The sequence below is a fragment of the Lipophrys pholis genome (genome assembly GCF_963383615.2).
Source record: "Lipophrys pholis genome assembly, chromosome: 1".
NCBI lineage: Eukaryota > Metazoa > Chordata > Actinopteri > Blenniiformes > Blenniidae > Lipophrys > Lipophrys pholis.
This window is the reverse complement of record NC_137635.1, coordinates 38012688-38039397: the sequence shown is the minus strand read 5'-3', so window position 1 is coordinate 38039397 and position 26710 is coordinate 38012688. Positions and strand designations below refer to the sequence as shown.

Sequence of the window (26710 nt, the reverse complement as noted above, 5' to 3'; positions counted from 1 at the left end):
GCATCCTAAAACTGGCTGTGAAAACTTCCGATTTGAAGTTTGTAAGTGTGCATATAAAATGTATATCTATATATATAAAAAAAAAGTATACACAGAGACATTTTGGTGTAGCAACCTTTATTGAAGGAGCTCTTACAAAACCACTAAGGCTGGGTATCCCCGGGTAACAATATCTTCTTTAACAACATTGGTAGAGGCTGATACACTGAATCTAATAGCACCACAGTTAATAACAGCTCAGTGAGTCTGAGTCGCAGATGACGTCGCAAAGTGGAGAAGTTGTGGGGACTTGTGATGTGTGTGTCTGTGTGTGCGTGTTGGAGTGTGAGGGGCTCACCAGTCCCATTAGGTTTATTTTCCGGCCTTCAACCGTGACAGATGTTTTCCTTCTTCACTGATTAACTGTGAAGGTGTGCAGAGAGTGTGTATGTATGTGTGTGTGTGTGTGTGTGTGTTTGACTGAGGCATCTCGGTGTGTCCGACAACAAGAAAAAGGTTTCTGTCATTTGAATGGACCCTGGCACAATTGTTTACAGAAAAATCGCCTGAAGTTACACATTAAAATACCACCCGTGAAAATGATGTACGCATGGGGGGCACACATATCCAGACTCACACACACACACACACACACACACACACACACACACACACACACACACACACACACACACAGAATCACACATGTTGAGTCCAGCTGTCGTGTCCTCATTAGCACCAGGTGTAGTACTGATGGGTTTTGTTTGAAGGTCTGTCTGATGTCACATCCTGTTATGCCATCAGTCTGATGATCTAATTGAGCTTCAAGTGATGTTGGGTGTGAGTTTTCCGTTAGGCTGGAGTATGTTATCAATTTACCAATTAACTGCTCTAATACAATTTCTGGGGGAAAGAATCTAAATAAAGATAAAGGCCAATCAGTTTTTAGGATCAACGGTTGTTTCAGTTTATCAGAAAATCCCCGGCCAATGTGCTTTAAGTTCACAGCTGTGGTTGTTCGCTTGTGTTGGCATAGCGGGGACATGACACAACTTGAAAGAATGGTAAGAGCTACAAAAAGGAGTCCAAGAGACTGTAGACATAATCTTTCAAACAGTGGGAACTCCGGTCCTGGTGAGACATGGCTCGACTGATGTAAGCCGAAGCTCAGAGTGAAACAGGCGATGTAGAATACCCGAGTAGAAATGAGCTCAATCCAGATAACAGATGGCAATATGTCTTGAGGTGTGATTTGTGATGGCTTTCCAGGACCAGAGTCTCCCGTTTTGAAATGGAACTAACCTGAATTTCACCTCCAAGGCAGGCAACTCATCCTGATTGTGTGAACAAGGTTTAAAGCGCCATGGTTTGAGCCAGCATCTTAACTGGGCTTTGCAAAAGGGGTTAGGATTTGTACAGAACATGCTGTGGTCTGCCTTAGAGGGTCTACTCAGGCTAAACACGCTTAAAAAAAATCATCTTTTGAAGATATTTACATTGCTCTGCCACACAATCATTTGTCGTTTTGTGACATTTTCTTTTCCATTTCAAATAGTACTTGAACACAGTGTATGAATTAAATGAGTGAGACTGAATATTCAAATAATGGGACTAAAAATTGAAAGCGTGTTGGTCCTGTTTTTTGGCTCGCTGCATTCTAAGGCAAGGACACCCTGCGGGAGACGGTTTGGTGGAAGACGCCACGGAGCAGAGAGGGGTAATCTGGGACACGGAATAAGTGGCGCTGAGCGTAGGTGATGTCGTCCGTACGGCCCCTGCTCACCAGAGTGCGCAGGTTGGCCTCGTTGACCTGGCTGCCGGCAGAGATGACAAAGACCTCCACCCTGGCGTCTGCCACCTCTCGGACACGCTTCTCCAGGACGGCCTCTGTGACGCCCTGCGACCTGCCATCAGAGAACAGCACCAGCTTCTTCTTCCCCCCTGACGCATCCCCACGGCCACGTAAATTGGTCATGGCAAATTGCATGGCGCCCAACACGTCGGTGCCGTCATTCTTGAAGGTCGCCTCTTTAATACGAGTGGACAGCAAGGTCAGGTTGGTCGTCAGCGCCTGCTCCATTTCTGAATTGCGGCTATACTGGGCCACGCCCACTCTGACGGTGATGCCCCGCTGCTTCTCTGCCGTCAAGAAACGCTCGGCCAATTTCTCTACGAAGGCCTTGCTCGTCTCGAAGCTCTTCTGGCCCACACTGGCCGAGCTGTCCATCATCACCAAAATGTCGGTACTTTCAGAGAAAGTGACTGCAACACAAAGAGACAAACATCTGCTCAGCAGCTGTTTCCAATGGATTGATAAACAACACACTGATGTGAAACAACGCAAAAACTACATCTGAACATTGTAAAGCTTCATATTATCTCTTTGTGCAGCCCCTTGGGTCACTTTCTGTATGAGACAAGACAACAAGCTTCCGATTGGCCAGCAACCAGGTGGAACCATTTCTAGTGATTTCTAGCATCAAGTGCTTGTAATTTAACATCAGCTTTATGGTCAGGCTGTTACTATCTGCAGCCTTATATGGTCATCTCTGTAATAAAGGCCCATAAAGGAATTATGTGTTGAGGCTGATGTCAAATGAGCTAAACCTAGATTGTTTTTCTTTCTCAAAGGTATTTAATAAATGTGAGGTGAAATTTGATCTGAAAGTGAATTGAACTCTTCATGTGAGGGGGTAACAGGAGAACATAAAAAGGAGCGGTGGCGTAACCATTGCCTAAGTCCAATAGTAAATATTCATTTTGCTGCAGGAATTTTCATTTCTATGTAGGAATTTTTCCTCAAGAAATCAAGAAAGTTCTGTCTATCATAATCTAATCTAATCTAATCTAATCTGAGATAATGTAATCTGTTGCTTGCAGTATTTGATTTTAGAGCTAATAAACACAGAAGACGCACCAACGAAAATGTAAAAGGATCAAAAAGAGGAAAATTCAGGTAAATACGAGAAGGGAAAAACCCGGGTTTGACAAGATAGACCACAATCCTGAAACAGAAAAACACTTACTGGGACATTTGTAGTCTGGGCATTTCTTTGCTGCATGAGAGAAAAACAGAGGATAACTCATTACTTTAGAATTTGACTCAGAATATTGAATATGTGTCCTGTTGCACTTTGCAAGTATATTTATGCTTCTGTGGTTGTCATACCTTGACAGATATGGTTGGTGATGTTCTGGAGGACATTGTCATTCAGCAACTCAGCGAAGTTGTCCAGGACGATGGGAAAGCCTGGTTTAGGGTCGCTCTTACACACCACTGACTCAAGCTGCTCGTGGTTCGGCTCACGACCTGAGTAATCCTTCACGCCCAAACCAACAACCTGGAGGCCATGCAAGAGTGTTTGTTTAGGTCACCGAGGCCAAAAGTGTGCTGTAGTTACAGAGTCCACGCAGAAGCACTGGACTCACCTGGAGGTTTTTACCACAGAGCACGTTAAGGGGAGTCTTATCCCTGCTGATATCAGAACGTCCATCGGTGAGAACAAGGACGACTTTGTTCTCTTTCTTCATTTCGCCGATTGCATTGGTAAGAGCATAGTCCAGGGCTTCACCGGTATAGGTGGCTTCAGCCAACCAGCGCAAGTCTCTTACAGCCCTGTAGACACACAGACACACCAAACGTATTGTTTCAAAAACACACCACAACATTTAAAATAAAATCACATGGCCATGGAAGAAAATCATACGTATCATTTTCGCATTCCACACACATTAAAGTGTAGAAGAGTTAGACTGACTTCACCCATTTCAAAATGTTTTCACTTTTCAAGCAGGCAGTCTAACTTAAGCCCGAGTTTTTATTCCCAAAAGCAAAGCTAAGGAAAAAAGCAAAAGGGATTTAGCCCATTTCCTGCTATCGAGGCGCATAATCACTAAGAAAACAACAAAACACTTACGTTTAAATAATCATTCTAGTTGTTAGCCACTTTGGGGCACCTGAAAGATATGCTATAATGCCAGATTTGTTCCTGTAATGACCAACTCCTCTAAAGTATTGTTTCATGATTAATTAATAATTGATTAAACAAATAAATAAACCCAAATTTATCATTTTAATTAATAATTGATTAGAAAAAGAAATGTCATACAGGACCATAAAGCAGCGATTCTGACTTCAAACAAGCAATAGTACAAATCAATTGTTGCATCTGTCCACTTTAGCACACCTACTTCTGATTGATCGGCCACCAAGATGTCCAATTTTAAGATAGCCGCGGCTGTCGATATGAATCATTTATTTATTGTAATTTGACACCAGCTTGACTGCCTTGCTGATTGCTGTCCATGTGGTCTCCCTGAAATGTACCACTCAACATGAAAATGAATGACAACCTGATGGAGAGTCTTTTTCCAAATACAGTTGCATTTGCACAAACAAAAACAAAAATTTGCCATTTGACTTTAAGTGACGCAGTTTGAACTAGTTTCTGAAGCCCCTATGCTACAAGGACAACTTTGCCTGCAGTGAAAAAAAGGATGGTGAATTTGAAGATAATCGGCTTGAGACAAGTCCAGCTCGGAATGTCAGGCACCAAAGAACCGTACAAAGAGGAGGTTCATCTATGGAGTATCCATGTTATCTGGGGCACTTATCTGACAGGGAGTACAATTATCCCACATCCTCATTCCAGTCTCCACACTAAGCTAAACACTTTGCTTTCATTAGATTCCTTCTTATCTTGTGTGTGTGGCCCTAATTAGCAGTGATGTCTGATTCTTTTCTCTGATTGGCTGTCTCTTTTCTGCGCCACACCTGAACAGTTGAATTATAAAGCATTTTTAGTCTTTTAGCCTGTTAGAGCCGCAACAGATTTCAGACAGCGCAAAGTTAGGGAAATGCAAACGAGTCTTTTTGAGTTCATGCATATCCACTTTTCACGAGATCACCTCAGCATGTGGTATGCTCAAATAGAAAATGTAAATCCTAAATTGCAGCAATCTATAATTTTGTTTTCAGAAATGACGCAAATATACAACATGACGTCAAGGGCAAAGGCGTGTCACACTCAGAATGAAAACAAAGAAAATACAACACAGTTTGTGGAGAAAAAAAGCCTTTTCACTTATTAATCATCTGTTGCTCGAACTACTTGCGTCATTAGGACTGACACTGAATAATATGTGAACCACTGATACAATAAAAAGAGGAAACCAGAGAGGAACCTTTATTGCAGGGAGAAAACGGACTGGACTGGTTGGATGTGTGAACTCACTGTTTGAATTCGGCGAGGCTGTTGCCCAGCTTGACGACCTCTTGGGCTTGTGATCCGCTGTACTGGACCACACTCATGGTGGATTCGTTAAATGCAAACTGGAAAGACAAACACTCCATGGTGACTTTGTGTTTTTAGTCTGTGTGTGTCACGTCTACGTGCACGCGCTTTCCTCTGTCAACATTTCTGCGTCCCACCCATCCTCACTAATTACATCCAAGCTGGGAGGAGGAGAGTCGTTGGAGAGACATAAAAACAAGATCAAAAACTTCCAGACAATCTGTTTCATTCACACTTTTCTATTTTGAGGTTTGCAGCTGAAAACGGCGTTCTTGTTATACTTTAAGACAAACACTCTGCAAGGGCCAAACATCTGCTATCACTCAGAAGTTCAGCAGAACTGGATGACTGTGATATTCAAGGAGAAAGCTTTGTACAAATTTGCTATAAAATCACCTTGACTTGATGGTCTTTGATCAGTCTGTCCACGACAGTGATGATGAAGTCTTTGGCCAGAGCAAAGTTTGAGGCACCGATACTCTCTGAGCTGTCCACAATGAATGCCAGGTCAACAGGAGCGCACTTACACTCTGAATACATGGGACACACAAGCACGGTGAACACGACAGCAGAAAAAAAATGTGTGGGGGGGAAAGTGGCGCCAACGACTATCAACTTACCACAGCAAGCTAGGGAACATTGAGGAAGGGATTAAAAAAAAAAAGAAAGAAAGAAAGAAAAGAAAAATATAAGTCAGAGTTAATCAAATGTGGAGAAAAATGCAATACAACAAAACCAGTGTGATCTGCTGAGGCTTTAAACTGCACATTTAGATAACCGAGCTTTGTCCATCGTAATGCCATAGCCGAGTACCACGAGCAAATGCGTGAAGAAAAACTTACAGCAGAGCTTCATGATGATATCCAGAATTTCACATTCCTGAAGAAAGAGGGAGGCTATATGTTAAAGCGTGTTATATCAACATTACGTAACATTCAAATACAACGCGAGACTGGGCTCAAGATTTTTTCAAGCTGTTTCAAAAGGAAAAGAAAACACGACAATGCTGATATTTCACCTAGAAGTCGATGAACATTGCTTTGGGTTTTTGTGTTTGGGAAATTGGATGAGTGCCTTTGGACTAAACATACAGTATCATTTCCAGATTAAAAACATCGCACACCCTCAAGAGGGAATTCATCCTGTAGCGTGTAGCCGTCTGGTCCTCAGGGTAAAAATGAGGGCGAAGGTTCAAATTGAATGGAGTGATTCAAACTATTTTCTTGATACTTACATCAGTTCCTGGTGGTCCAGGAGGCCCAGGAGGTCCCTGAAGACAAATTCAAAATGAATAAAAGGACAAAAGATATGAAGGTTGAGTGATTCATTCCTCTGTTAGATGTCTATGTTTGTGGAAAAAAAAAACACAAAAGTGCATGTGGTCTCTGACTTTAAGATGACAGAGCAAGTTGAAAAAATCTTTGGAAATTTAAAAAAAAAAAAAAAAAAGGGGGGGGGGGGTTGTACTCCCCTTGGACAGTTCCTTTTAAAATCATCAATCCTTTGACTGTAAACCAGATTCCACAATAACTGAGCCCACATCCACACCCACACACACTGTGTGAGCGGCTATCTTTCTGCAACAACAATTTGAGTCTTCTAAAAGTTCAATGCCACAGCACTTTGTTTTTTTGCACTCGGCCACAGGAAAAACCATCTGTTTTGTTTTAACAGACATTAAACTCAGTTTAAGAGCATTCTGCTCTGCGACATAGACGCCAGAATAGCTTGCATGTGTGCACACAAGCAAACACACATTAGAGAAAAAAAGGGAAAACAGTCAAAGAGAGAGAGAGAGAGAGAGAGAGAGAGAGAGAGAGAGAGAGAGAGAGAGACAGAAGCTGCGTCCTCTGAACACATGACGTATAGTCTTCGTACTAAAATATGCAGGTAGGACTCGAGCCAGAGGAGAAGAAAGAAGGGAGGAAAGGCAGGAAAAAGAAAGACATCCAGTAGACAGAGTGTTACAAGATAAACTTTGAACGGATGGTCTAGAAAACATGCATTTGCACACTGTTATATTCATTTCAAGCGTTATTCATTTTTTCTCATGATTCATTTCCACAAGCGTGACTTGCCAGTTGGTGAAAAGAACTATGGATAACAGTATTTTCCTTCACACAGCGAGCCAAACTCAGATGCCAGGTTTTTTTTTGATGTCTTCACATGTGGTTTGGTTGAGTGGTGAGATTACTCTGTGTTAACTGGATGTCTATGGAAGCAGAAACCTCTGCCCACACAGAGGAAAAAGAACACAGCTCATAGTGACGCTCAGAAAGGTTTGTATTGTTTGTGTTAGACCCGTTTCTGAAAAGCCTGGTGACTCCACATTGTTAATACTGTTAACTATTACCATGAAAAGACCAAAACCATCCAATCATCGAGGTAATTGAGAGGGGCTGCCTGTGTGGCTCAAAATGTGAGTCCTCCCGTTGAGGAAAGTCGTGCTCGACTCATGCAGCAGTTCTACTCTGTTGGAAAGTTAAAGCTATAAATACCTACTGATCAAACACAAAGTGTTAATAATCTTGATGAGCTTCAACACTTCTTTGTTGGTTTGTTGTTTTCTGTCCTGCTCTTTTCTCTGATTATTATACTTTAATTCAAGCCAATCCACGCAGAATCCAACCATCTTTGAAGTAGTTCTTCCTTTCTGGCCTCGCACATGCTTGCTCATGTGGATTTGATGATTTATAGATCTACGGTATATCAACATGCAAATTGCAATCAATTGACTGTGTTGTAATCGCTGCGGTATAAATTCATCTGAACCATGCTGAACTGCCTACAGTGGATCGTTAACGTTCATGTTTTCAGCAGTGATCAACAAGCCTCTAGGTGAGCATCACAGATTGGGAGAAAACTGCAGAAATTGCTCCATTTTGGGTTTTCCTTGAATTCATTTTTTAAAAAAGCACAAATCCAAACATGATTTTATTCATTATTTTGTTGTGACAGAGTAAACTAATTTAATACAATTTCAAAGGCTTTAAGCAATGAGTATCACGAGGGGGAGTATCATGAGAGAAATGGTACAATATTAGTTCATTACTTGGAGTCAGGGGAACTCGACTCAAAGTAATGAACTAACCATGATGTGGGCAAAATAAAGTATGAAACTGAACCAAGCAGGAAACAGGAATGGGATTTACATTTGGGTGTTGAATTTGTAGGTCAGGAAGTCTTTGCGATGCAATGGTGTAACTTTATTTAAGGTCTAGAAGAAGAGGTTCACTCTCTGCATGTTCACAGCATTCTCACCAACATCCCAGCTTGCAAACACATGCAGACAACCTTTTCACGCTCACACTCCTGTGCATTCTTACCGAATTGCCATCAGACCCTCTGTGACCTTTGGCCCCTTTAGGTCCTGGAATCCCTGATTCTTTGTTCTGTAAAAAAAATAAAAATTAAATAAAGAAAGAGCAGAGAGCTTTATACAGCAGCCATAATGGAAGTGTCCTGCAGGGAGACTTGACAAGAGGACAGATTTGTGTCCTCTGGGTGTGTTTTAAAAATTGATGTATCTCCATATGACTGCAGGGGACAGAGCAGTTATGTAGCACACAGGTAACGCCTGTTTTACAAAAATCTCTCTGTGAGCTGCACATCATTGAGGAATTGCATCAAATCTGAGTAAACCAAACAGCAGCACAGCTGGATTAGTATGTGTCCATTTAGATTGTGAGAAGTAGGACTTTATTTTGAATATTGCAATGATTAAAAAAAAAAAAAAGAATGTTACCAGAGTGTTGCCGCTGATTAAAGATAGTTGTTTATGTCATAGAAGTGGAGCATGACAGCAGAAATTTAACTTATTTATTTTGGAGAAAAGTTGATGGTTTAAAATACTGAGTAGTCCTGCCAAATACACAACTTGGTAAGTACTGAGGATCAATCTGTTGCCTGGCTAGAAAGAAATACAAAGCCAGTCACATGAGGATTTGATTACTGTTATATAATGTTATGTCTCATCAGCATACATGAGCAGCCGACGAGGATATAATGAGGTAATGGTCCCATCATTGGGCTTCAAATCATTTTTATTGTGGACTTATACCTATTTTAAGGAGAGGATTTAGACTGTACCATCGACTGTATTTAACAGCATCCTGTTTTATACGTTATTTTCAAAAGAGAATCATGTGAAAAATATTTTTTCATCATTATCCGTTACTCTGAAGCAATTTGTAATTCTCCTGCAACCAACTCTTGGCTTCTCTGACTGTCCGTCGCACCAGTACAGCTGTTGGAGAACAAAGTTACAAAAAAGCGCCCGCAGCTGCTGTACTCAGACCCTCGCCTGAGATTACAACCCCGACTCTGGAAGTGTGGAGAATAAAAGGCTTGGCAGCGTAAATCAATTTGGGGGGAAATTATCCTGTCCTTAAGTTCCTGGTTCCCACAGACGATGTTACACACTTTTAAGAGATGTGGGTGTTTTCTGTTTGTGGAAACAAGAAGCTGAAGGAATTTCACATTGAGGCAACATTGCAAAGTGAGAGCAGATACCAAATGGAGTGAAGAGTCATTCCAGACTCGCTCTCAAACACATGCAAAGATTCAGGAGAAGCGACTGTTTTAAAGCAGGTATTTCATATTTTCTGTATTAGTTGTTTATTAACACATACTGCACCCCAGTTTTAAAGCCTTCCCTGGACCCCTCTAGTGTTAGATGTTGTGATCTGTTGCAGCTGAGGTCCTCAAACAAAGCTCTGCCCAATGTCAGACAAACAAGGTTGAGGGTTAAAGATGACAGGAGGTTTTTGCTTCAGCCCCCTCACTCATTGTAGCAACCTTCTGAAAGAAAACCAACCCTCCTTATCTCCTTTCAAAGAGGTACCTTTATCAGTTTGGCTTTCCAGAGTGAGCTTTTTCTTTAGTGTTTTATAAGAAGCTCATACACAGCACTCCCAGCATTTTTTTTTATCTATTTTTTGTATTTCTCATTCAGGCTTTTAATTAATCTTTAGTTCAAACTGATCTCTTCCTCATGTTTTATTCTGTTTCTAAAGCCCTCAGTTACTTAAAAGTGTTATACACATATGTAGTGTGTATTCACTGCTCGCCACAAAAGTCATGGCAACTTAGCTAGTTATTAGATCGCCTGCCCTCCCTGCCGGGACCGGGATTCAAACCCCGGCCCCTCACGTTCAAGGTCAAGTCCTGACGCAGTACGCCAGAGTTATGTACATATAGGTGATCAAGATTGTTGCTATTACTCTAAAGTAAAAAAACAACAACTGTGTGATATTATAAAAAAGACAAAAGTGAAAGCAGTATTTTATTATTTTTTCTGTTTCGAATACATTGGTGAGGTGCAGTAAGGGCAAAGGGTGAGTCAAGGCTATGAAGACACAAATCAGCCCAATGAATCACTTCTGCTCTTTGATCTATGTCAGACGTCGACTCAGACCAGAAGATCTGCACTCAAACACTGCAACCGTCTACCTATGGCGGACAGCTACGAGAGGGAAAGAGGGAGAAGGTAATGCCAACCACCTGGCCTTTCATACACACACAGCACACGTGGTTTCAGTTACCATAGATTCTCAGCTTCAAACACTCTGATGTAAAGGACATGGCTCATATCTCAAGTCTCTTGCACACACGCTCACACTGTTATTTCATGGCATCATATTTGATGACTCACAGCCAGATGTGACTGTTGCGCCTACCTGGCTGGATGTGTGCATATTATCATTCCAAAGTCTCTGAACTGAAGTCTTAATAAGGTCAAAAGGTCAAAAGGTCTGGCTCCACCTTTATTTTCTCTGACACACCTCTGTCTCAAACCTGCTGTCCCCTCTGGCCAAAGAAAGTGTGGCCAACAAACTACATGCCTGTACAGTGTGAAAAAATTTAAACAATCTAAATCCAGAAGCTCCAAAAATCTTATTGAGACTGGTGGTACTGGACGAGTTTTCAGTCAGTTTGAAATCTCATTTTGTCGAGCCTAGATGACCCCCTCCCAGTGCAATGTCCAGAACAGTGAATGGACAAGTATTTGTGGGAACAAAAAAGTGTCTGTCTTGGAGAAGAAGAAAAAAAAAAAAAGTCCCATGAATGCCTATGGGGATGGACGCCACATGCTGAAGTCAAATTTTCCATAGAGACACACAAAATAAATGGCATCCCATCATGTATTTTTCATAGGGGATTTCGTTTTGACCCACGGAGAAGTCGTGGGCTGCTCTTGTTTAAGGAGCACATTCAGTTTTGGTTTGCTACTCGATGAGAATATTACCACCACTTTTTTATTGTGTGTGGAGTAAATAATTAACACAACATGTCTCCCATCGCCTCGAAAGCTTAGACGCATATTTGCAATTAAAAACAAGTTGCAGGTTTATGTTGGACGATTTGGCAGGGTGCCTCTCTGGTTATGGCACGCAGGTCTCCTATAAAACCCAGTTTAGTTGTTTGTACACTATGAGACATAATGTGTTAATCAACAAGCTTTAAAGGTCTTTTAAGGTACATTTGAGTCAGAGCCAACTTTGTCAGTTCCATCTGTTTTCACTTTTTGTGAAAAGACAATGTGACCAGTTGCTGATATGGTCCTATATTCAAAAGGTACATGATAAAAGGACTTTAATGCCTGAATAGCACGTTTCACAACTTTAAAACGAAGTGGTTTTTGTGGTTAATGACATTGACACACACACAATATGACACACACCAAAAGCAACAGAGCCACGCAGGATAGTCGTGTGTTCTTTTTCACCTTTTCACTACTGTCTCCGCATGTTATTGTCACGTAAGAAATGCACATATTCATGCAAAACTTTTTAGTGCAGTTATGTAGAGCTCAGCTATTCAAGCAGGTCATCTTTCAAAAGCAAATCCGATTGGTCAATTCTCCGGCTTTCATTTCCCCCAGTGGTGGGTTGAGCACTATGCCTGGCAGCCATCACTAGCGGTGTGTGAGTTTTCGCACGAATGGGTGCAAGTGACAAACAGTAGCTTCGTTTCATGGATCATAAGTAGATTAAATGCCAATCTGATTAAAACTGCATCATGTAAAACAGGGGTCTCCAACCTCGGTCCTCGAGGGCCCCTATCATGAATGGTTTAGCTCTCGCCCAGTTGCAGCACACCTGATTGCAATGAGGGGCTCGTTATTGGGCTTTTTCACAACCTTGGTGATGACATCATCATTAGATCCAGGTATGCTGAAGCAGGGAGAGAACTAAAACATGCAGGACAGGCGCCCTCGAGGACAGGGGTTGGGCACCCCTGATGTAAAAGCTTCTATCTGATTAGATTGACTGGAACAAGTTCTCCATGTTCATCTATTTCTGATGATACTCTGAACAAGGAGAATGTTTATTTTGAAATTGTAGTATGAAAAGAATAATCTAAACACATCTTCAAAACTGGAAAGCTTCCAGGTAAAGTTGGATGTGGAATCATGTGTCCATGTTACAAATGGCCAAGAGTCACAGTTGGATTTATTTACTGAAAAATTATATTCTTAGAGCATATAAACATGCAAGTCAATCTAATGACATTATTGAGTTTTCATGTAAACAGGGCAAAACAAAGGCTACTGTAACGCCTTTTAAGACCACTGGAACAGTGAAAATAGGCTATAAGCTAAGCTATATTTCGGTTTAGTATTAAAAAATTGTATTTCCTAACTTCCCACCTCTGCTCGTCATATATTTAAATCCACTGTTACCATGGAACTACTGCGTGACATTAGTGCATTTCAGCATAAGCGCTCTCGCCTGTTTACAAGGATGTTTCCTACAGTCACTCGCTTACATGTTTTTACTTGGGGGATATAGTTTATGGTGCTTAAACACAGCTGTGGATTCATTTACTCAGGTTACGAGATGTTTCCTGCTGGCTGCCGTTGCTCCTTAGCGACAAGCAGAAAAATGGAAGATGTAAACATCGTGGCGATTGGGTGTTGCTGCACTGCAAAGTCTTGATGACTGGTAAACTGACCTGGCACAGTAAATCCAATGCTTACAAGTTTGACCACTATTTGGGAGGTTCACTCTCTTGTGGTAGTAAGGTAAAGGTCAGTGAAAAGCACAGCGTTAATGTCCGGAAACACGAACATTGGAAATGCAGTAATCTTAATACAAACATGGGCAGGTTGAGCCGGCGGTTAAAATCTTAAAACTGGCATAGTGTATGAATGCTGATGGTCACACACGCACGCACGCACGCACGCACGCACACATACACACACACACAAAACCCAAAAACACATCAGCGCCTTCATCGTCTCAGCTCATTTCCTGGTATCCTTGACAACGACATATACACAGCTGCATCAGCTCAAAGCCCTCTTCCCCAATGACACACACACACACACACACACACACACACACACACACACACACACACACACACACACACACACACACACACACACACACACACACACACACACACACACACACACACACACAGACAGACAGACAAAAGCATTTCCAGCTGCTAAACAGGAGGAGAGTGTGGGAGCAAAAATAAAGACCTGGCAGAAGTTAAAGTTGTAAAAAAATTTGAAATGTCTACAATCAAGCAAATGTTAAAAGATGAGCATTATTATATAAGATGAAATACAGTTATATATTATTGTAAGTCTTCAAAGACTCACATAAAAAAGAATTATGTAAATATGCCTATCATATGAGACATGTGACTCACATCCTGTCATTGCTTTCTGCCAAAAGGGGATAGAAGAACGCTCTATCGAGATCAAGAGTGAGCAGAAGGTCCAAAAAGGAAAAACTAAAAATGTTAGCGGCAAACTTACATCAGAGCCTGGCTCTCCAGCATCTCCGTCATCTCCTTTGGGTCCAGGAGCTCCCTTGCCACCCTGAAGGTTACACATTGTATATTAGAGATCCCTGGATAACATGCACATGACAATCAGAACAGAGGTGTAAAAGGCAAAATATACGTATGTAGCGATCTAATTCAGATCAGAGTCCACAAATTAAATTATTATGAAATCAAAAATTTGAAAGATAACCCACCGGCTCGCCAGAATCTCCACGTGGTCCAGGATAACCCTAAAAACACAGAAATGTTCAGAAAATGCACCTTTATTTCTAGTCATAAGCAGGATGCATTGACTACCTGGAGCACATACCTGGAAACCAGGACAACCTGCAGTACCATTTCCTGGGACACCATCTACTCCCTGAAAGTAAGAGGGAGAAACATTTACTAACATTTACGTTAAAATATACATATGCACTCTTGTGCAGCAAACCTTAATATTTTCAAGATAGTTATCTTTGCAGGGCCTTCCCACTAATGTCATGCATTCCCCTGCAACTTACCCAAACCTTAACAATAAGTACTACTTACTTTCAAATATGTCTCAAAATATAAAATTTTTCTTCCTGGGGACTTGATTTTTGTCCACACAAGTCCCCACAATGTGAGTGTGCAAACAGCTTCAGGTTCCCCTAACAGCAATAAACATGCACATTCACACACAGGCATGCGCATAACCAACATAGTAGAACTTATGATGGATGGCACACATCTGTGTGTGTGTGTCTGTGTGTATGTATGTGTGTGTGTGTGTGTGTGTGTGTCTCCCCCGTCTTTCTTTCTCTCTGTCTCCTTCACTCACCCTCTCCCCCATCTGGCCTCTGTCTCCTGGAGATCCTTTGATTCCTCTCGGGCCTTTGGGTCCCTACGAGATGAAAGAAACAGTAAGATTGAAAACATATGATGTACTGAATCATGCAAATGTTGAAAACATTTGGACGTTGCAAAAAACACAGTGTGAAAATGCACAAGACGGCATGTGAGTGGATGCAATTGGGGAAACTCTGAGAAACCTTTAACCCCTTATGTCTTCAGATTTAGTCAATTAGAGAACCACAGCATTAAGGCCAAAATGAACAATGTGAGGTATTATGGACGAGGGACAAGTTTCCTTGTTCCTTCGCTCAATGAGCAAAATGTTTCTCTTCAAAATCATTGACCAATCAACAAAGACCATCCTGTGAAAATAAATACGTGACATTGATAGTAATTGTTTCAGTCCAGCAGAAGTAGGACAACGATATGATTACATCCAGTTTAATCAAAGCAACACAAGATGGCATGTTTAATGAACTTGCTGAACATGTCACTCCAGCATCTGGTTTCATTTTAATCAGATATGGCCTGGTCCCGGTGCTGAAACCCCCAGGGCAGGGAGAGTGGACTGCATAACAATCAGCAACTGGCATCGATTGCAAGTCTTGGCAAGCTCATTTGTCAGATTGTGTGATAAGCAGGGTCCACTCACTATAAAGGTTTTGGATGCTTATAGTTCCAGGAGGCAAGGCTAACAATAACAACAGATTTATGACTGTAGTTGATGTAATACATTTTTCTATTTTTATGAAGTTTGGAATTAAATCAACTGGGTCGTGTGCCAAGTTGGAGCTCCTATGATTCTGACTTTATTAGTTGAATGGACAACTTAAAACTTTTACGGTTCCTGTGTATTATATGTTCACCCAGGATTAAATTAATGCATATAACTACATGAGGTCATCTTTTTCAAGCAGAGCCTGTCCTTCTTAAAAAGACTGAAAAAAGGTCAAACAGGAACAGAAAAACTTTCTTGTGCAAGAAAACATTTTTGGCAGGTAATGGAGTGTCTATATGGGATCGTATCAATCATAGTGAGAGGATGGGTGAGAAAAGATGTTGTCACTGTTTTTAACCATTTGTGAGATTAACTGAGCATGCCTTGTTGGACTCACCTCTGGTCCAGGAGGGCCTTCATCTCCTCTGTAGCCAGCAGAACCAGCCCTACCAGCCTCACCCTTCAAAACAAAACAAACAAACCAACAAAAAAAACACATTATTGAGACACAGTAAAACATCAAGCCAACAAAAAAGAACCAACAAGATAAATTCATTGTGAATTAATTGTGGAAAAAAATGAATTGTGAATATCCAACACCTCCAACTCTGATTTGTCTATCTGTTAGTATGTCAGCTAAAACTTTAGGCTGTTGCACCTGGAAATTTTCCCAACAGTTGTGTCATTGTGCACTCTGATGACCCGTGCCTGTACATTTCTCCATCACGACACTAAGGTGAAGCAAGTTTCATTTCTTCACTATTAAAACCAAAGGAGCTACTTTAGAAATGAGCTGTTTTATAAGTAGTCTGATTCAAATCTGATTAGCTCAGATCCCATAATTTATTGAAAGTAAATTTACTTAATCAACAGATGAAATTAGCAAATGGGCTAATTGATTGTGATGTAAGTCTATTTTGACGGCTGCCTCCGGGGCCTTCAAAGCAGATGTTGTGACCCAAGTGATTTATTTGGCACAATTTGTACAACAGATGCTCTTCTGAAGTCAAACCTGACGGTGGTGACCTGAAGGCAATAGGATTTTTGTAAGACACTGTGAACATTTGAGAAGTAAAGAGACAAACTGTTGTATTCATAAAGAGAAAATCTTTCAAAGCTGCACTTTTTTTTTTTTAACGCAACAAAGTTTCTCAGTTTCAACACTAATATGCAGTCTACTTCTTTTTTTTAACTAAACCAGGTCAGGGTACATTTTTAGCATATAATTTCTTCAAGTTTTCACCTCACGGCACAAGGTACAAATCTTTGGAAATAAGGGTTGTGCTACTAAAATGACGTGGGGAAGTTTTTACTGGGTGCAAATAATGAACAGAAAGCAAGAGCATGTGAGGATAAATATTTTTTTTTTTCCCTGAGTGCATAAGGTGGGCCCAGCTTGTCAGTTATTCCATGTTTTTGGTACGTCTTGTACTTCGGCTCGTCAGAATTCATAGAGCTCTGATGGGGAAATGAGGAACAGTCAAAAAACACAAAAGAGCCATTGAAAGCTCTGACATCACGGAAGTTACCGCAGCTAACGCTTGTAACGTATTATTATTATTACGCTGCCCGGTGCCTTATTAAGAAAACCATTCTGAGGCTTTTGCTGGAATGAATGGATAGAAGAACTGAGTCAGAGGGGAAAGAGTGGGCGTCGATGTTCCCGGGAGGAGTACAATCTGAGAACGAGAGAGGGGAGATGGAGCAGGGAGGAGTGGGCCGCACTCTGGTGCAGAAGCCAGGTTCGCCCCTGTTAAAGCTTCTGCCTGGTGCACTCCCACTCAACATGAGAATCGATGCGCATGCACAAGTGCTCACACGTGCACGTTCTCTACGAAGTTCCCTCTCCAAATGGAAAAAAAGGGAGAATGCCAGACAGAAAAGTGGGTGGCTTGTACTTGGGGCTGTGCCGCCTCCTAAACGCCATACAACAGGATAACAAACGGTGCTCGTAGCTTCTGTTTGCGCTTGTTTATATTTGAATGTGAGTGTGGCTCTTACAGGGTCTCCGTTGGGGCCAGTTGAGCCCTCCCTTCCCTGCTCTCCACGGAGCCCTGGCTCCCCCTGGAAAGGAAAAGAAAAAAATTTAAAAAAATAAAATAAAGGCATTTAAGACTGTGACAATAGACAAGTACTGTAGAACATGGGGTCTGACTCAAGAAACAGCTTGAGTTTCTTTAAGGTCACCATGGTTATAGTTGGCTCAGTACTTAAGCCAAACACAATTTCCCATGAATTTCTAAGGGGGGGAGGGGGGCCTTGACATCAGACAGATCATGAGGGGCCAGGGATCTACTTTCAATTGCTTCTTGTTGATAACACAATCACTTACTGGCTCTCCTCTTGGACCCCTGTTTCCACGGGATCCTTGCTCTCCCTTCTCTCCAGGTTGTCCCTATAAGGGATTTTTAAAGATGTTAACACATAACTCAGGAGCTCTGACACATAAACACACTAACTTAAAGTTAATCCCACTTACTTTCTCGCTGCGGTCTCCATCTGGCCCAGATGGTCCCTGAAACACACACACACACACACACACACACACACACACACACACACACACACACACACACACACACACACACACACACACACACACACACACACACACACACACACACACACACACACACACAGAGCAGGAAATTAATAAAAGTCATGAACTTGATATTTCTATTGTCGTCCAAGAGGTTTTATACTTACATCATCACCACGTTCTCCTTTGTCCCCATTTGCTCCAGGAGGGCCCCGTTCACCCTGTCAACACAACAGGTGTTTGAGAATGTTTCACAGTTTCTGCTTTGCGTCATGTCGTCCGCCTTCGTTCATTCTGCAATGACATACCTGAGTTCCCAGTGGCCCGTAGTTTCCAGGCCGACCTGATTCACCATCTTTTCCAGAATCTCCCTGGAAAAAACAGAATTCAAAAACATTCAATAAAAAGCACCAAAAGGCAATCAGAGATATTCAGGCACAAATGTCTTTATGCCCTACTTTGGCTCCTTTCTGTCCATAAGGGCCAGGGTCTCCCTTTGGTCCAGGCTCTCCTTGCAAGCCCTGGGAACATACAACACAAAGACAGCTGAAGTACATTATTATAAGCAGCTGAAACCACAACACTCCATCTTTTGCAGTGCTGTGCAGTACTTGTATGCCTATGTGTGAGTGTGTGTTTGTGTTTACAAGATGACTATATGGCTTCATTTAAACAGTGTGACAGCAGAGAATGTAAACAAAGTTGTGATTAAAGAGTCAAGGTCCTCTGTTTGCCTGCCCAGGAGGCTCCAGAAGCACGGTGCGATGTTGGTCAAGGCCACAGCCACATTAATGAGCGTGCAACTGTGGCTAATAACTAATCTGTAAACAGAGAAGCCGAACCGCTAGCGGATGCTGAAGTGGCTTGTTTGGGTGTGTTGATGTGTCCAAGGGAGAAATTAACACATCAAAATTTCAAACATGTTTCTAGATCAGCATGTCTGACTGTGTATTTGCAGACCTCAAAACACACGTCAATGTCATGATGAGTTAACATCCATCGATAAGCTTCAATCTGGTAGTGCTTCAAAATGTGTGCAGCGTGTGTTATTCTTGAGATTGGAGCTCGAGTTAAGATCATAACAGAGGATTTACGCTGATGTTAAAATAGACAACTCACATCGGATCCAGGGGAACCTTTACAGCCGGCAAGCCCAGGGTACCCAGCTTCACCCTAATGAGAAAAACCACAGACAAATGTTGTCAAACAGATTTATCACACAAAAAAAAGAACTGCACTGACTGTACTCTACTCACCTTGCGTCCATCAACACCATCTCTTCCCCTTAGACCTTTGTCACCCTGTGAAGGAAGACCAGATAAGGTGAACAAACAAAAAAAAAGACATTGAAAGTGAGAGGAGAAGTAATTGCATCTTGGAGATGACCAGCCCCCTTGTCAAGATTAACTTGTGAAGAAGAGCTCACCTTGTAGCCTTTGTGTCCCCTTTCACCCTGCAGAAGAAAACAAGCACCACAAGTCAGTCGTAAATTTCACAGTGCAAAACCTGGACTCAATCGTGTTTCATGAAAAAATACTCCTCTTTGTAAAAAAGTTGTACCTTTCCCCCTCTGGGCCCACGGTCTCCCTGGAAATAGAAGAACACACATCAGTAAAATCATAAAGACAAAGCAGCATGGTGGTCAGTGATAAAAATAAAAATGTAATGAAGTCTTATAATCTAATATATATATATATATATACTGTTCCATAAATGTGTCTTGAAAAACGATTGGTGTCTCAAAAGAAGATCAACTCCTACACTCAATAAGTTAAGTAAACATTTTAAAGTCAACTTTTTATCAATCACAAGAACATTTTCACTATGTCTTCTGAACCTATTCTCTGCGAGTTGGCAAGAAGTAACGAAATGCATGTTGAGAGCAGTAACATGGATGACCATATAACTGCTCCACTCTGTTGTAACAATGACATTTTGTAAAATATTTGGAAAAGAACAGAAAATGTGTCTTTGTGTATTTTTATAAGTATAAAATGTGAATTGTATTGAGATGACTATAAGCGACACTTGCTTATTTAAAATAAATCAATCAATCAAAACAGCTACATATATGAAAAACATGTGCGCATCAGTGTGAAAGTAGCAGATCATATATGAAGACATACCAAATATTTCAAATTGAAAGCGTATACCATGTAAAAGACTTTTTAACTTTTTATTTCCTATTGATCAAGACAGCTGTTATCATTAATATCTGTACTTGTAGTGAGACAAAGGATGTTCAGTGAGTTCAGTGGACTGGGTGGGTATAAAGAATTCATGTTTATCTGTACAAATGTTTGTATTAAGGCCTGCTCCCTCTACGTACCTTCATCCCACTGTAACCGACAGGACCAGGGTCACCGATGCTGCCCTGTAAAGAAGGAACAGAGATATTAGGTCAGCCAAGGTCTCCTAAGCCTACATGGCGAATCCATGAATGGATTTTCTTGCACTGTTTTTTTTTTAGTAAATGAGCATAACAGAGAATTATGATTACCTACCTCGGCACCAATATCTCCTTTCTCTCCCGGCATTCCCGGTCTACCCATTTCTCCCTGTTGGGATCGGAGGAAACATATAGAAGGGTTCAGAAGATTTCAATTGTATAATGGGAGTTAACTAAAAATCTGCGTTTCGAAAACTCTAATTTTATCCCCACCTTAGCGCCAAAATCTCCATTAGGTCCTTTAGGCCCTCCAGGAGCCTGTAGACAGGACAACAAAACAATTGCATAACCGCACAAACACATGAGTTTAAATAGTATTTGTATTCCTTACTGTGAATACTTACAGAGCAGTCAAAGGAGCAGCACTGGGGAAAAGAAGAAATGAAAAAAAACATTAATCAAGAAGATATACTGTATGTACGTCTCACTCTCTCTATGTATGTGTTACATGATGAAGAGCCACACAGTATGACAGAGGTCAGCACATTTTACCACCTTTCATTGGAGAGCTAGACAATGTCTCAAACTTTTACAGCCACTGTGATGTTGAGAAAGTATAAAGTACAGAAAAAACGTGACTTTTTCAACAAGCTTCTCATGAGTTGATTTCAGTCTGACAACCCCTCCTTGTTTCCTGGGTAAGTGAGCGCTTAGCAAAGTTTACATCAAAAAACAATGAGCCAGCAATTGAGAAGGAAGGTAATGACCTAAATTTTGAAAATAACATCAACAGTGTAAACATCCTCCTTCAGTCTGATTTATCGCACTAAATACTCAAATAGCTACAGAGCAAAATAAAAATACTTTGGAAAAATCTGGTTTATAATATTTTTGAGGGAAGATGTTCAGCTAAAAGTAAATAACTGTGATGGGAATGAATCAAAACATTTCAGGAAGAATTGAAAGATGTGAGAAATCGCACGTGGGAACTGCTAATGTAGGAACAATTAGTTTGTGATTTAGTTTGAGACAAATCTTAAAACATACATACCACATCCTTTGTCTCGTTTGTCTGAAAAGAAAGGAAATAAAACACAAATTAAAGTTGAATTCAAAAGTTTGACTGTGAGAGAAGAGAAGAGAAGAGAAGAGAAGAGAAGAGAAGACGTACGATCATGTCAATAATGCTTCGAATAGTTTCGATCTTAGTGGATCTGGTGTCGTCTGCAGCAGTGAAGTTCTGCCTGTAATTTGGATCCGTGGCAATGAGTGACAACCTGGTTTCCTGGTGAGACACAGAACACAAACATCTTTACCGATGAGCTTGAGAGAAACACCTGCAATATGTTTTAGCTGCAGTGATGTGGCCGACTGACGTTTCCATCCTCTGTCGTTTCTAGGCCTGTTCACAGTTTTTACATGGGATTTCAAATACCACTCTGGTATAGTACTGACTCTAAGCATCTCGGCCGTAGAATAGAAACAGTCTGAATGACTCACTTTTGGCAACAATCCACATCCAAACACAGAGATACACGTTTCACATGCTGGTTTATTCTGCAGAAAACTGTTCAAATATCTGCGTCACTGTTGAATGTCTTCATCTTAAGGCTTTGTCAGTGTGGTAAGGACTAAAGGACTGGCTATGGCCCATTTGGAGGAGTGGGTTGTCTCTCAACCAGACAGTTGCAGGTTCAATCCCCAATCTGTCCACATGTCAAAGTGTCTTTCAGCAACTGAACCCCAAATTGCTCCCAGTGGATGGACTTGCATTGAAGCTGCCTCCATTGGTGAGTGAATGTATGAGTGAATGTGTCCACATTGTAAACCACTTTGGGGGCTGTGATATAAGTGGAGGAGCACTATTTTAGTAAACTCCATTCAAAATAAACACATTTTACTTATCCTCATTTACTTTCACTTCAGTTTACTGTTCACTCCATTTGAGGCTAAATGACCCGTTTTTACTTTCTGCACTACACTTCAAGTTCCTTTCTTATGCTTTACCTATTTAACTTCATCTTTACAGAACATTTCTTTTGTTTAGTGGTAGCCCTGATAAGTTGCACTTATTTTTCTTCTTCTTCTTTTTTTTTTATTTTTGGTTTTTCAGAACTGTCTTTGAACATAGAGAATTCGATAAATTTAACAATATTCAAATAAACCATTCTAACCATAGGCATTTTTATGTACCACATTATAGAAGACTGCATTTCCTTACAATCATAGTGTTTTATGTGGGAGATACAAATCTGTTTAATACACAAAAACAGAGGTAGACTTGAGTAAATATATAAAGGTATCCAGTCAGTACACTATTTATTTATCACATCATCATCTGGTAAATTGGGCTTTATAGGCGATCGGGTAACGCTGTAATGTGTCTTTTCAAAAAGGTTTAGTTTACAATGTCAGGAAGTTGAACTACTAACAAAGAATGCCTTAAATTTGAATTTGGACGTCGTAGGTGGCGAAGTGGTTGGCGCTCTCAAGGTAAGATGGTCATGGGTTCAAGTATGACCCAGGGGCTTTCTGTGTGGAGTTTGCATGTTCTCCATGTGAGGTCAATTAGCCCCCAGGTGTGAACGTGAGTGTGTGTGGTTGTTTGTGTCTATATGTTTGCCCTGTGACAGACTGGCGACCTGCCAGGGTGTGCCCTGCCCTCGCCCACAGAAAGCTGGGATTGGCTCCAGCGCCCTGTGACCCTGAACTAGATAAGCTGGATAGAAGATGGATGGATGGGTTGAAAAATGACTGTTTTCTTTTTTTTTAGAGAGAGAGACCATAAGTAGGGAAATGAGTGTACGTACATTTGAAATATAGGCACTGATCTTGTAACAACAGACTTTGGTGGTTTAGGTTTAGCTATGGTGGTTTAGAGCAAGTGGGTGTCTTCTGACAGCAGGGATGGCTATAATAATAAAGAGAGCATGTTTTCTACCTCTTGGTCAGGTGAAATGGCAACAGCAAACACTTTGACCCCGTGCTGCCTGGCTTCATTAGCAGCCTCCTGAACGCCTCCACAAGGCTCCTTGTAGCCAGTGATAGGATGACCATCAGTCACCACCACAATGTACTTGTTTTCATGGTAGTGGGAACCCCTGAAGAAACACAAACACACACAGACTCAAAGGTGACGTTACTGCTCTTATTTGTTCAAAGTGTACGTACGGGTGTGTTGTTTTTACCCAACGAGCAGCTCAGCGAGACCCCTCTTGATGGCACAGTCGGTGTACGTGCCCTTGCCGATGTACGAGATGCCATCAATGTCTTTCTTCAGGGCTGCACGCTGAGTGTTCAAGTCGCTCAGCTCCCGCACAAGGATGACGTCGTCACTGTAGTGCAGCGCTCCCGAGTTCCACGTGAGGATGCGATCACATCGGTGACGCCTGGATGACCACAGGTGGTGACGGTAGAATCAATATTCAACTATGTAAATAAGCTTGTGTACTCTGCTTAAGTGCAGTTCAGGGGGTCACCATTGTTTCATTAAGTAAAATATTAGGCAAATATACAACTCATTTGAAACAAGTTACAGTACATTGCATGTTTTGATTGTGATTCTAGAATCTGCACTGACCAAACAACTATCAATAAATTCATAGAGTAATAGTATATTACAGTAACTAATCTGGCAGTATCTAGTAATAATAGAAATATTATGCCACTCACAGGAGCACATGGATAATTTTAGAACTGAAAAATGTAACCCAGAACTACATCCAGCATTATTGGTGGAAGTGGTCAAATGTGTTCCAGTTGTTGGCATGCATCACAGCCACCAATGGCTCACGCTTGGGGATAGTGATGTGGGCGTGTCCGGTCGTGGACTACATGTACCTCCTCCGTCATTGAATGTGCTGACAATCTCTTTCCTGTTTCACATGCGTAAACACACCCAGTGATGATGTCACAGTACATTAAAGTATACCTGTTCATCACTGAAGCATCGTTAACCTATTTCTTTGATTGCTTGTAAAGGCTGACTCTTGTTTATCACTAATATGATCTGAACACTCCTGATGTCACTGCAGATATGTGTGCATGGTGTAACAATTGCTGAAACTGAACATGTCATATTGTATTTACTAAATGAAAGCACAGGGATAACATAAGTCCATACAATTTTGAAATGATGACATGGTTCAGATTAAAGATAGGCAATTGTTAGCTATGGTTTAGAACAGAGTATTTTGTAGTGTTCAAGAAAATGAAAGGTGTCACGAAGTCTTGTGTGTTTGTGTGTGTTTCTTACATGTCCTTGAGTTCATCTATGAACTGTTTGGCGAAATCTTTGATCTGGTCAATATAAAAGTTTCCCGGTAGCTGTCTGAGGGCGACACTCTCAGATGTATCCAGTACGAAGAAAAGATCAACAGGACACTCTGCTCATGAAGCAAACAAACATGGCGTCAACAAATCCCTTCAACAATAAATTAATGAATAAACAGAATTCAGAAAAAAATAATACAACACACTCAATACCAGCATAATAATGCTGCTGACTAATCCCAGTCATAGTACTGTAAAATACCAGTCACCCTTGTGGAGGCATTGGTATGGGTGTCTTTTATAAATAGGGTAATATTTTACTTGTCTGTGATTGTCCTATTTCTGATATTTTTATACTGTTTTATTCTCAGTTTTATGTATTGTATGTATTTGTGAATGTTTTTTTATGGACTCCTATGTCTGCAATAAAGATGATGATGATGATGATGATGATGATGATGAATAACCGTCCCTCTTTCTGCTCTGTTATTCACTGCATTCCAGAATTGTCATTCAGGCTTCAATACAGGTGGTATAGATGAGGCCTACAATCCGTATATGAGCTCTAAGTACCACTCTGGTGTGATGGATGGAAGTCCTCATATTTCTACTGATTGTGTGCACCTGCATCCTAACAGTTGGTAGCAGCACTAAGATGCCCTCATCTGCTTAAATTCTAGGCCATAATTCCACATTAGGCATCATACACCTCAGCCTGCGTTACGTCCTGGATCATCCAGGCCCATGAAAACAGCTACAGGCCTAACTAAAGGCCTGGTTGAGGAAGTCTGAGATTCTGCATCAGGGTTCTTTCAGTTGCTTCATCTGCTGATGATTTGCAGGATTTCTTTCGGTCTTGAAAAAGCATGAACCCAAAGGCAATTGAAGAAAAAAAAAGGTCTAAAGTAAACATTGTCTTAACCACAGCGCTTTGTCTTGACATGCAACATCATGCGATACACTTCGAAAACAAATCCAAGAATATTTTCATGAAACTTACCCGCAAACTTGCGTCCGTTCTGCGTTTGCGCTCCAGCCAGGAAAACGCAAAGCAGCGCAAGGAGACCTCTGAGAGTCCCCATGATAAGAATTGGAGAAAAATCAACAACTAAAAACTACCAAAATACCACCCCCCAGAAAAAACAACTACACCGAATTTCTCCGACCCCAATCCCGGTACCTCTACACCGAATCGGCGAACTTTTGGAGACCCAGAGATCCGCAGAAGTTTGTCGAGACGCAGAGCGCGCAGAGGAGGACCGGAGCGGTGCGCGCGCTGAGGGGGGAGGTGGAGGAGAGGAGAGGAGGAGGAGGAGTTCACGCGCTCCCTCCGTAGAGGATGAAGAGTGGAGACACACCAGTGCGCACGGGCAAAAAGTTGAGACCAAATCTTTAGACATGCACGCTTCCTTAAAAGGGCCCCAACAAAAACACTTAAAACAATTAATAATAAAAACTGCTATATTTATCTGGAAGCTTCAATATGAGCCACAGATAGTCTGCATGGACAGTCTCATTGTTTAATGCTTTGAAGAACGTGCTCCAGGGAGAATTCTGCAGTTTTGTATTTTTTTAATTTTTTTTGCATTGGCTGGTTTGCAGAAAATCCAGACAACTTTGAAAAGATGCACACGGAAGTATCTTTATTTCTCATAAGATTTAATGAAAAGCAGCTGACGCCAATCTTGAAAGCATTTTGGATTCTGTGGAAGTAAAAAACGACCTCCTTTCCGTGGAAGATGGGGGTGGGTGGAGTTCAAATACATCTGGTTGACTTTGGCGTTCAGACCTGACCTGAACTTGAAAGCAGGACTCGGACTGAGGGCGGAGGAGTGTGGAGGGAGGGAGGGGACGAGGCAAGGGAGCTGGGCTTTTCTTGTCTCCTATGAAAGAAGGAA

General features: G+C 41.4%; 1 protein-coding gene across 1 annotated transcript; it reads right to left on the bottom strand.

The window, feature by feature from the left end:
- Nucleotides 1-102: 102 nt before the first annotated feature.
- Nucleotides 103-26083, bottom strand: col6a1 (collagen, type VI, alpha 1). Its single transcript, XM_080474507.1, has 35 exons — nucleotides 25813-26083; nucleotides 24796-24925; nucleotides 23729-23929; nucleotides 23482-23641; nucleotides 21712-21825; nucleotides 21592-21612; nucleotides 20945-20965; nucleotides 20814-20858; nucleotides 20656-20709; nucleotides 20481-20525; nucleotides 19712-19738; nucleotides 19578-19604; nucleotides 19408-19452; nucleotides 19271-19324; nucleotides 18610-18672; nucleotides 18460-18522; nucleotides 18319-18372; nucleotides 18092-18127; nucleotides 17945-18007; nucleotides 17614-17676; nucleotides 16010-16072; nucleotides 14881-14943; nucleotides 14389-14439; nucleotides 14273-14308; nucleotides 14050-14112; nucleotides 8600-8665; nucleotides 6508-6543; nucleotides 6116-6152; nucleotides 5894-5902; nucleotides 5670-5803; nucleotides 5214-5311; nucleotides 3409-3595; nucleotides 3149-3320; nucleotides 3006-3035; nucleotides 103-2241 (listed from the first exon to the last, which is right to left on the bottom strand). Exons 1-35 carry the CDS (start codon nucleotides 25892-25894, stop codon nucleotides 1637-1639), a joined length of 3018 nt encoding a protein of 1005 aa, XP_080330633.1. The 5' UTR covers nucleotides 25895-26083; the 3' UTR covers nucleotides 103-1636.
- Nucleotides 26084-26710: the final 627 nt, after the last annotated feature.